Source organism: Perca flavescens, chromosome 12, assembly GCF_004354835.1.
Source record: "Perca flavescens isolate YP-PL-M2 chromosome 12, PFLA_1.0, whole genome shotgun sequence".
Classification (NCBI taxonomy): Eukaryota; Metazoa; Chordata; class Actinopteri; order Perciformes; family Percidae; genus Perca; species Perca flavescens.
This window is the reverse complement of record NC_041342.1, coordinates 13,025,463-13,037,683: the sequence shown is the minus strand read 5'-3', so window position 1 is coordinate 13,037,683 and position 12,221 is coordinate 13,025,463. Positions and strand designations below refer to the sequence as shown.

At 40.4% G+C, this 12,221-nt stretch overlaps 1 protein-coding gene across 1 annotated transcript; it reads left to right on the top strand.

Moving 5' to 3' along the window:
- Window positions 1–791: 791 nt before the first annotated feature.
- plk3 (polo-like kinase 3 (Drosophila)) lies at window positions 792–9,952 on the top strand. Its single transcript, XM_028592933.1, has 15 exons — window positions 792–1,134; window positions 2,138–2,245; window positions 2,380–2,496; window positions 2,775–2,904; window positions 3,033–3,120; window positions 3,608–3,703; window positions 3,903–4,101; window positions 4,366–4,492; window positions 4,701–4,816; window positions 6,099–6,219; window positions 6,338–6,421; window positions 6,950–7,112; window positions 7,344–7,473; window positions 7,708–7,818; window positions 7,982–9,952. Exons 1-15 carry the CDS (start codon window positions 919–921, stop codon window positions 8,177–8,179), a joined length of 2,004 nt encoding a protein of 667 aa, XP_028448734.1. The 5' UTR covers window positions 792–918; the 3' UTR covers window positions 8,180–9,952.
- Window positions 9,953–12,221: the final 2,269 nt, after the last annotated feature.

The window sequence follows — 12,221 nt, the reverse complement described above, 5'->3', positions numbered from 1 at the left end:
ACACAGCCTACACACAGAACCAAGATTTTTTTTAAACATTTTTTGATTGTGCTTTTACGATGTAGGATTCTGAAGAAAAATATATTTACGATTTGTAGATCCTAAATAATTTATGAGCCATATGATTATTTTGGACCTACCATTCCTACCCTCCATGGTAGTATGGCCTCATGACTGATTGGAACGTGTTGTGCATTGTCTACATTAGACCTGTTTAATTAATATGTTTAATTCATTTGCATCATGTATAGGCTACACCTTCCAATGCATGAGTGAATGAGGTAAACTGGAACTCATCATTCACAATTCATTTCATGGACTCTTTAAGATATTATTTCTTGAACGCTTTTTCTCATTACAATCTCCCTTAAATAATGAAAGACCAATCAGTAGAGAGCCCAGGTTGAAAGCCTAACAGTAGGCCTATATCACTGAGAATTTAGCATTAGAAAGAAGATGGGTCACGCCCTACGTCATCACATCAGTCCCACGGACCCATTCATAAACAATGAGCGTAAAGATGACAAACATTGAAAAAAAGAAAAACGGTTTGGGTTACAGCGTGGCATTGGCCTCATAGCAGCACTGACACCAACGTGACTTAAACCGATTATTTTTTTCATGAGCTGTTTGATTCATATTTTCTTACATTCCAGATGTGTTTTTGTTGCGTTATTGAGATTTGGTCTGAGCAAACCGTCTGAACTTCCTCCACCAGTGCACCACTTTCCCCCCCCCCCTCGCTCCGTGACGTCGCTGCTCGCTATATAGCTGAGAGCGCCGTCCTCAGACACGCCAGATGGATACAGTTGGACGAGGCGGACGCACCGTTACGCACTAGACAAACTACTGAGAAAACGAGCGAAAGGGCTATCTACACGAACTGATTATTATTATATGTTTATACCGCCGCGTTAAATGGATACAGGTTGTTTCACCGCGGCGCAGCGTCTTTCGTGCCACGCCATGAATGCGGATTTATTTAAGCCTGCTCCGGAGCGTGGACTCCAACAGTCCTCTGCCCCGGTGAAAACCAGCAGGAATAAACCCGAACAAATCAAACCAGAACTGGCCCAGGTGGTGACAGACTCCAAAACGGGAAGATCCTACAGTAAAGGGAAGCTTTTGGGAAAGGTACGAAGATTTTTAACTCTACATGTGCTTGTCTCGCTTCACCACATACAGGGATCTTTCTTTTTTTGAGGCGAAAGATGGATACAGAAGCTTACGAATTGCTGTTTTTAATTCTATACGGAAGCTGTGTATGATTAAAATTAATTATTAGCCATTTTCCACGTGTGACACTTATGCGGGAATAGGGAATGACCTCGTGGTGGATGTGGCAAATTTCCCCCCTGCTGTGCGCGTCATCCCTGAATGAATCGGGCGCAAGGTGTGCCCAGCTCATGTGCTCACACATGATTGGCAACACCTTTTTATGAAAACTGAAGAATTATTATAGCCTAGACAAGAATCCTCTGATTTTAATGACCTCTGATGACTGTTAACTCCCATGATTTGTCTGCCCGACTATGCCATCATGCCTCCCTTCCTTTTTACAATATCGCCGGCGGAATGCTTTTTGACACCGTATGTGCATGTGTGAATGGAGCGGCTGTAACAACATGTTGCTCGTCTTCGATACGCTGCGTCGGGAAGCCGGCCAATTTCTTTTTTTTTTCCTCCGCTTCCTGCCGCAGCGCTGGAAACGTCTGTCAAATTCACGGTTAATGAATGCAGCAGCTCTGTCTGCCTCAGCCTTCATGTCCTCGAACATATGTAGCCTTAAAGCCTCTAGAAACAGGCGTGAATAATAAACAGCAGTGGACATATTAGGGGTTGATTGTCGGTAGTTAGACGCATGAGCATCCGAGGCAACAAAATATGCTCATGTCATTATCTTGATTTATAAAATGATTCATCTACATAGATTTAATCCTGGATTGGTTATTTCCTCTCTAATTGATTACCTTGGGCAGCCTTTCAGAATTGGCCTAACATGACTGTTGAATCATTGGGATTGCTGTACAGCTATTAATCCCTTTTTTCTTTTCTTCTCCCAAGATAATTTATGGCCATTGTAGGGTTTCAACCTGCTGCTTTTTTATAACTGATCATCCTGTTTGTCTCCCCTAAGGGTGGCTTTGCTCGATGCTACGAGATGACAGACCTCTCCAGCAACAAAATGTATGCCGTGAAGGTGATTCCACAGAGCAGGGTGTCCAAACCACACCAGAGAGACAAGGTACATGATCAAGCATGTTTATTATCCCAGTATGTCTCACAGAGAGGCCCATGCCTAACTGGATTTCAACATCTGAATTGTGTTAGGATTGGAATATGCACACAAACTGATTGACTGCCACATTGTTTTTACAGATAACCAATGAGATCGAGCTCCACAAAACCCTTCACCACAAGCATGTGGTGAAATTCTCTCATCATTTTGAAGATCAAGAGAACATCTACATATTCCTCGAGCTCTGCAGTCGGAAGGTGAGACTTCAGAAATCTCTAGAACGGTTTGTACAGTCTGCATGTGTTTTGCTTGCTTATATGCAGCTTGCCATGTATTGCTCCGCAGTGGTACAGTAGAGAATATACACACCATTCATCATTAATAATGAGGCATCCACATGACTTACAGCAGCATGTAACTTCTATGCGGCTGTGTGTGTGATACGTGTTGTGCTGTCCCAGTGATGGATGCAGGGTTGACAGTTCAGTCATTGCTCTCTCTCTCTTCTCTCTCTCTCTTCTCTCTCTCTCTGCAGTCCCTGGCACACATTTGGAAGGCGAGACACACGCTCACAGAGCCAGAAGTGCGATATTACCTCAAACAGATCATTTCTGGCCTCAAATACCTCCACAGCAGAGGGATCCTGCACAGAGATCTCAAACTAGGTATGTGAGCATGTGACCGAAACGTGGCTTTCACACTCAACAAGCATCCCAGGAATCTGCTGTGACTCTGGGGCACGCATATGTTATCCGTGGAATGCTGACTGGACTGATGTTTTTGTCTCTTTCAGGCAACTTCTTTGTCAACGAGAACATGGAGCTGCGGCTGGGAGACTTTGGCCTCGCTGCCAAGCTGGAGACGGTCGAGCAGAGGAAAAAGTACGCTTTTTAAAAAAAATCAATTTTCTTACTATTTTTAAATACTTGTTGAGCGAGCAGTAGTTTTTGTTAAAAATGCATACACTTTTTTGATAAAATAAAAACCTGGCTAATCTAGATGTGGCTAATGTACATAAACAAACATAACCTCTAAGAACCTGAACATCAGTCCAGGCTTGCATAATGCACAATGACCTAAAACATCACGTCAGTTACTAAGCACATTCCTCCTCCCACTACTCTTCTCCCCCCCCCCCAAAAAAAATAAAAGTACCTGACTAAACCGGTTTCCAAGTGGCAGTTGAATGTAGCGCTAAGAGCATAGTTTCAATACAGTTTCACACCTTCCTGTGGAATACCAGAAGAATGACGGCAGCAGAAAGAAAATATGCTTCAACCACTACTTCCTTCTCTGCGATGATGCATCTACAGGACTGAAAGTGGTTTGTAGTTTATCCTGTACTTTTTTTTTTTTTTTTTTTCTCAGAACAATCTGTGGGACTCCTAACTACTTGGCCCCTGAGGTGCTTAACAGACAGGGCCATGGCACGGAGTCGGACGTTTGGTCCCTCGGATGTGTCATGTGAGTTATTCGCTTTGTCCAGTCGTGTGAAGTAACGTTGGTATGTTCTTTTGTATCTTTTGTTTATCTTAGCTTAAGCCTATCTCAAATTGGAAGTGAGGACATTGTACCCTACCACTAAGATCGTGTGTTTTGTAGTCTGAATCCTTGTTTGTGTATCTTGAGTTGATTAACGGTTGCCTTGCTTAATCCCATTCAGGTACACACTGATGTGCGGCAACCCTCCTTTTGAGACTCTTGACCTGAAGGAGACCTACAAGTGTATAAAGGACGTTAGGTACAACTTGCCATCCTCCCTTTCCCCCGCTGCACAGAAACTCATCTCAGGCATCCTGCAGAAAAACCCCAGCGACAGACTCGCGCTGGATCAAATCCTCAACCACGAATTCTTCACCAAAGTACGGAAAAGTCTTGCTAATTTAGTCAGTTTAAAGAAACTAAGGGGTTTAATGCTTTCATCCATTAATGGTCATGTGTGGGTTTTTTGGTTTTTTCTTTTTTTTCCTTTTGGGGGGTGGGGGCAGATGGGGGACAATGGTGCTTTGAACTAGAACATTTTGCATGTCAGTGCTTGATGTATCATGTTGTCCCTCTTACATCCTCCTCACCCTGTCTGCTTTTTTTTTTTTTTTTTTTTTTTTTTTTTTTTTTTCTTCCTCTAGGGTTTCACCCCTGATAAGCTTCCCCCCAGCAGCTGTGTGATGGTGCCAGAGCTCCACCCCCCCAGCCCTGCCAAGAAATTCTTCACTAAAATGGCAAAAAGCTTCTTTGGCAAGAAGAAAGCAAAAGGTAGGGCAGCAAGAGTCAAGTAACTGATCAAATAAAAACTAGGTCATCTCTCTTGTAAGTCATCTCGTTAATCTGGTTTGGTTCATGGAACTGAAGTTTAAAAATGTTTTAAACTTAAGAACTGGCCTGTATTCAGTTTCTGTAGGTATCACTCCCGTGGTTAAACATATTTGTTGTGACTACAATGCAAAAACCTTTTTGTTTACAGTGGAGAAAATTCCATGCGAGGAAAAAGATGACAAAGACATTTCCAAGCTGGTGTCTGGCATCGTTAAATGTTCCATCAGCAGGCAGATCAGCTACAAGACCGTGGGACCCAATGAGGTACATATTCATTATTTATTTTTGTATTTTTTTTTTTTTTTTCCATGTCTGGAAGAAAAATGTTGGCCTTGTTTACTTAAATAGGATAGATTCAGGTACTAATACGGTGATAAAAGTCCCTAAGTAGTACAGAAGTACACATTTCCATGGCAGATGATTGCTTTGCATCCAAATAAATGGCACTGCTGGAAATTGGGTAAATGTTTTTATGAGGGGACTACCCCTCAATATAGCATTGCAAATACCAGCTTTAAAGACCAGCTTAGACTGACTGAATATGGGGCAGAAATCCGAGTTATGCTTCTGATTATACAGACATTTCAAAGGAATCATCCTTAAGGATTTAGATTTTTTTTTTTTTTTTTGGCTATTAAGCTTTTTCATGACATTGCAGTGTGTAAGATTCTGTATTGTGCTGGAAGTCGTTTTCATGGAAAATTTTAATGTGTTTATTTAGTGAGAAACTGTGCATTAGACGTATTGAGGCCAGCTTTTTCTAGTATCTGAGAAAACCTACTTGGCAAAAGTCTCGCCTGCATACATTTAACCCTATGGATGTATTCATTTTGAAAAGATGAGAACCAGAGCTGAGACCAAATACCGCAACAGCAGGAAGCTGTTGGCCAATCTCTAATGCAGACTGGTCTAGTTGCTATTTATAGAGCCCAATAGGAACAACATTGTCTTCTCTTTGGTGTTATGTTTCTTTGTCCGCTTGATAATGAGCATGTGCTGAGAAACCAGGTTGTAGTCGAGAAGCATACGCTGACTGCACAAAGTAGTCGTCAAAAGAACAGGTTTACTTTTTTGTTTTTCAATGCGCATGTTCGCAGAAAAACGTGACATGCTAACAAACGTGACACCAGATTATTTCAAAAACCCCTTTTTGCAACAACATGGCATCAGAAACTACATGTCAAACTTGCAGCATGCTTGCAAAGCGCACATAAGGAAACTGTGGTGCTATAAGTAGTTTCACCCCAGCGCAATGGCAGTAAGAAGCACAAGATGAACATGTTCAGCAGCAATGAACCCTTAACACTGTTAACAGCATTAATTTTAGACCCGCAAGTATATATCTATAGATATAGATCTTTCTTTCTCTTTCTCTTTCTCTCTCTCTCTCTCTTTCTTGTTGACCGTCTCATGCAGTTCTTATCTCTGTGGTCACCTTTTTGAAATGTCATGTTTTCCATCCTCTGTTCTTACTAGAATTTTGTTCTTTTTTTTTTTTTTTTTTTTTTTTTTTGTGGGTTAATCATATCTTTTGTGTCATGCCCAGGTGCCCTGTCCTATCAGTCAGGTAGTCGGCTCTGTGCCTCTGGAACCGACTCCAGCTGAGGAGGAGTCCAGGAAGTCGATCTCTCGCTCCTTCAAGGGCACCACGGCCAGCAGCACTGAACGTAGGCCCCAATTCTTTTTTTTTTTTTTTTTTTTTTTTTAAGTGCATATATATTTTATTTTTAATTCCCTCTGTCTTCTGTGATCAATGTTTCATGTAATTCTTGGTTTTCTCTCCAGCATGTGATGAAGCCCTGACGCCTGCAGCTGTGTCTGAATCAGCTGTGAAAGTTCTCAACAACTGCCTGGCCACCATGCCTGCAGGTAATGGAGCACAAAGCAGGCAAAGCTATAGACTGGCCTACAGCATAATGATGATGACTTATGTTTAGCAAGTCAGATGACATGTCAAATCACAAGACAATAAATGGAAATGCTGAGTAGCATCTTTAAACCTGCAGTCGGTGAGATTTGGCCAAAGGGCACTAAAACTGCACCTCAAAGAAATGGGCTGCTTTCTTCAACATGGACAATCTTTCTTTCTGTTGCATTAAATAACAAATAATGCAGAATCACTTTAGTTGTAATCAACTTGATCTTTTCCGTGCCTCAGCCATTTCTTCACATCCTGAATATCTGCTGACTCGCCCAGAGTACTTTTTTTTTTTTTTTTTTTTTTTTATATAAAGTTTTTATAGCTTTCTCTTTTTGGAAATTGCCAACTTATGGACTTTGGAAATATAAACATTACTATTTGTGTTCTCAATCTACTCATTGTTGATAATATGCTGTGAAATTATTCCATAATCCCTAACATTGATTTTTTATTTTTTTTTCCCCTTATCTCTCCAGCCACTAGAAACCCACCGTGTTTGTCCAGGCCCCAGTCCTTCCTGTGGGTGACTAAATGGGTCGACTACTCAAACAAATATGGTTTTGGCTACCAGCTCTCGAACCAAAGCATCGGTGTGCTCTTCAACGAAGGAACACGTCTCAGTCTTTGTGACCAACGCAAGTAAGTACCTTAAGAGCCACAGTATTTAGTTAAGGTGTCGTGTAAACATTTACATTGGGCTTACAACTTCAAGTAACTGAATTGGGTTGAGTATGCATTCAAACTATATTTGCATAGCGTGTCCACATAACCAAACTAGACATCCTTATAAAATTTCTTTTGATCATTAATTAAAATTAAACTACTTAACTTTTATTTTTATTTTTTACTTTATTCTTTCCCTCTTACCAGGACAGTCCACTACTGCTTGCCTGACAACAAACATTTCACTTTCCCTGCCGACTCTCTACCTGAGCAGCTTCGCAGCCAGAAACAAATTGTAGAGCTCATGGCCAACTACATGGAGCAGAACCTTATGGAGGTATGAGCAGTTAGCTATTTTGAGTTTTTAGCTAGAAGAAGGCATTAGTTCAATTTTGAATAATTAAATGACTTTATGCATTAGATTTCATAACAAGTTGTTTGTATATACTGAGAGGAGATGAGGCCCTTTTTGTAACTTGAGTTTTGTGGAGTTTAAAGCGGTCTAAGAACAATTGGACTATTTTAACGTGACAACCTGTGATCTGAACTAAATGTTGTCGGTCCTCTTCAGGGTGGAGATCTGCATTGTGAGGATCAAGTATCTGGTTGTCCTCCTCTTCTGCTCCAGTGGGTGAAGACTGACCATGCTCTTGTCATGCTCTTCAACAATGGCACTCTACAGGTTTGAAAAAGCTCATTAATTTTAGATTTTGAGTCATAGATACCCACTTAGAAAACAAGTAGTGTACACTTCAAGAGAATCCATTTACCCTCTTTGGTAACACTTTGTTTTTTTTGGGATTATGAACCTCTTCTTAATTCACGCTGTTCTTAATCCCTTCCAGGTTAACTTCTACGCAGACCACACCAAGATCATCCTGTGCAAGTCATCAGATGACTCCTACCTGCTTACCTACATCAGCCGGGAGCGCGTCTCGTACACTTACCTCCTCAGCATGCTGAATGAGATGGGCTGCACCTCAGAACTGAGACACCGACTGCGATACGTGGTCCAGCTGCTCCAACACCATGCTGACGCCTGAGAGCACAGCTCCATGCCTCCCAGGCTGCCTGATTGGCAGATGCGATGGAGGTGACCCGACTGGTTTACATCTCTTCTAAGGCAACCTGACTGGTTGATAGAATTTCTCAAGGCAGCGCTGGGACGAGTTGACAGATGGAAGGCTGCTCAGAAGAGTAAATATTCTTGTCTAAACTGGTGCTTAGGCAGCTGATTATCAAATAGATTGACGTTGATAAATATCGAGCGGTTGCCCAAATGCAGCATCTGTCTCAAGGGTTTGTGCCTGTCCAGCTTATGCCTCAAAGGTATCCACCTGGAAGGTATTGATGCCTAAAATAAGACTCCTACCTGTCCTGAAATGATGGATCCCTCACAGGCAGATGCCTAAATGGAACTCCTAAACTCCCAATTACCTTTCCTCACTCACCCACTGCTTCTTGGCTGGATCTTTCAAAGCCACCAACCAACCCTGCAGCTTTCAGCTTCCCCCTGATGGCCAATAATCCAGGCATGGTTTCTCAAAGGTATCCTAACACTAAAATTGTCTCATTTGCTTGCAACAAAACAAGGATAATCTTGCCGCTGGAATTCTTTTCGGCTCGGTTTTCTGAAGTATTTTAGCAGCAAGGTAATTTACGCTGACTTGCAGTGGAACCATGATCTTGCAACAGATGCTTTTGGGAAGAAGTGTGGTATGATTGGAGAGGGTGAGACCATCCTAACCTCGGTTGGTTTCTGGCCTGTTTGGCCTATGGTGCGCACATCTATTTATTTTTTTTTTTTTAAAAACAAAAGAAAAAGTTGAGCCAACTATTGGCTCACACTACGATTTTGACCTCACATGCACAAATAACATTCCTGGCCTTATTTGATGATGGTGATACTAAGGTTTGGAGAAGGATAATTTGCTTCTTCTGATCCAACATCACTTTGGTCGTTTATGTTAAATTAATTTCACTGATGTGGTACACAGCATATTAAGGGGCTATGGGAGCAACACAATTTTGCACTCTGCTTTTTTTTTTTTTTTTTTTTTTTTTTGTAGTAGGATTCATCTGGAAAGCAAAAACCTTTTTTACCACAACTTGTCATATTTTATTTGTTTTTAACCAGATACCAAAAGGCATTTTCTTTAGTTTTAAAACAAAAAAAAGTTTTAAATTCACAATGCAGTAGGTGAATGAGTGTGCCACACATGCTGGTAAACTGTTTGTTTGGTTGGAGAATTAGGGTGGGGAGGGGGGATAAAAGTGCCTTTCTGAGGGATGTCTGTGCAATAACAACCATTGAATGTCAAGCTGGATACAAACAAGATTCGAGAGATGGGTTTTACAGGTGGGATTTACATTTGTACTATGAGCAAAGTTTAAAAGTAAGTCAAATAGCACTACACTCTTAATACCTGGTATAAGCTTTTAGAACAACTGGTATCATAAGTATATATCACAGTAATATCTACTATGGGGGGGGAAAAAACGTACTCTGTTCTGTAATCCTTATTGGTTTACATTGCTTTCTCGACCCAGAGTTGTATCCTAAACTGTGACCTGGAATGCAAGTATTATGTAAGTCTTTTCAAAATACCCAACATTGTGAAAGCCATCTGCCAATTCAGAAGAGTCTTTATTTTTTTGGGACCTAATGTCCTGTTTATTTATTTTTTATTTATACATGTTTTTTATTTATTGTGTAAATGTAATGGTCTTGACACAAGATGTTTAATTCCAATCACCTTTTTGTATGTAACATATTTGGGGTGGGAAAATGGGACAATAAAGTTTATTAAAAATGATCTTATGCACTTGTTCATTGAAACCTTTGATTTCTCAGTTGACTGGAGATGAGGAACATTTTATTTTTTTTTTTTTTTTTTTTTTTTCAAAATTAGCATCTTGCTTTTACCAGATGATCATGATTTGAAGTATGCACACCAAATACTGTATCATGCTACCCTCTTGCTATATAACCTTTGGTGCACAATTTCTCTTTGAAACAAACTACCTCTTTTTCTTAAATCTCAGTTTTAAAAAATTGTGGTTGGTGACAAGTGTCAATTATCTTATGTCAAGATAAAAATCACAATGATGTGCATGTTATCCTATTTGGTAAAATTAGTTTTTAATTAAGAACCTAAAATAGGTCAGTGGTATATGCCTTTCTTGGTTTACAGATGTACTGCACAGGCTATCCAAAGCTCTACAGCCATGTTTAAAGTTATAGGACACTATGCAGATGACATTCTTTTGTTTTAAGAAAGCTGGCATGATCTGTCCCTGGTTTGCATTGAAGTTATCCCCTCCCCTCCCCCCCAACTTCTGTATCCTCTACTATCCTGCTTTTAGTATGGACATCTTGGCAAGTAACTTAACGCTTAACTGCGATGAAACATAATGTACTAGATCTACTCAACATCCCATGTCAGTCAGTCTTATCGGTTAGCTAGGCTTACATACCCTTTAGTAACAGTTCCACCTCATTGTTGGTTCAAGCAAATAAATCCCTGGTCTTACTTTTCACCATTGTTCTTTCTCCAATGTATTTTCTGTATTTTCAACTTATACATCCATGATTTTCAACTTCAGAGTAAAGTTGGACAATCTGCTTCCTGTTTGCAGAGCCTTAACGCTTGTGTGGATGGAAATTGTTTTTGGTTCAAAAAGGAAAAAGTAGTAGTGTGGCTGTAGCCAAAGAGTCTTGCGTCGCTGTTTCAAACTTGTTGAACAAGTGATATTATCTGTGCAAGAAAGGGACACATTTATTTCTGCTATGTTCTCAGTAACAGTTTCCATAGACATGAATACCTTCAAAAGGCAATTGTAGGTTTTTATTACAAACCAGAAATGCTTCCTATCATTGATTTTCTTTGCAGGCAGAATTTTGGGATAGTGAGAAGGTTGAAATATGAGAAAACAAGCACCTGGAATACCAAAATATGGATATGGACATACTGTAGACCTGTGATTTCACACGTGTTCATAAACATGTGTTTTGCATTTGGACGCAAACGCACATAAACATAAACAAAATTGACTTATACACACAGTACAAATGCATAGAAATCACACATGCGCACACACACACACACACACACACACACACACACAGCCTGGCTCCCTGCCACACTGTTAGCTGATTTACTGCGTTGTGTGAGTGTGTTTGTGTGTATACCATAGACTGTATAAGGTGTATACAAAAGAAAACAGCCTCAAGATAGTCAAGACTCACTTGGCAGCTAGGGAGGGAGAGAGAAAAGCATCATCAAACATCCCTTTCGGATTGCATGCTGGAAACTGGAGCAGCAGCAAGAAATCACAAGACTCCTTTGATGTGACTCTGAGGCCAAAATGTGCTGATTTCACGTCTTTAATTGTTCACTTACCTCAGAGGTGTAAATGAGAATCTCTATTGTTAAATTCTTTCTGAATTATATGCTATTATACTCCACACGGTATGCCTTTCAGCACTGCAAATCTAGGTATGACTGTTTTCATTTTAGCGATATGCTTACACAAATGGGCAAACAGTAACGTTACGTCACAGAGAGACATGCAGATACAAAAACAGATGTGTTGATTTGTGCCCATGTTAGAGAGAGAGAGCGAGAGAGAGAGAGAGATAGTGAGGAAAGTTTCAGTGTTGAAGACAGAAATGAACTGTTATAATATAACTGTTAATGTTAAAAAAAAACTCATGAAGGGAAATTTGTTGAAATGTTGAAATAGGTGTACCGACAGTATGAGGGAAGGTGAAGAGTCTGTCAGCAGACGTCACAGAGAGTCCTCTCAATACGCTTGTGGGAGAGCATTTACACAGCATTCTCAAATTAACCTTTTATTCCAATGTTAACTGTGAAATATGTTGTTGTCATACCTTTCATTTACAAGGTGTTACAAGATGCTACCATGTTATATGACATCATGTTTTTATGGTGAGGTCACCCACCCACCACCAAGTCTAAAATTATTTCCTGTGTAAGGAAACACATCGAGGCCAGCAAGGCAAGGCAACTTTATTTGTATAGCACATTTCAGCAACAAGGCAATCTAAAGTGCTTTACAGAA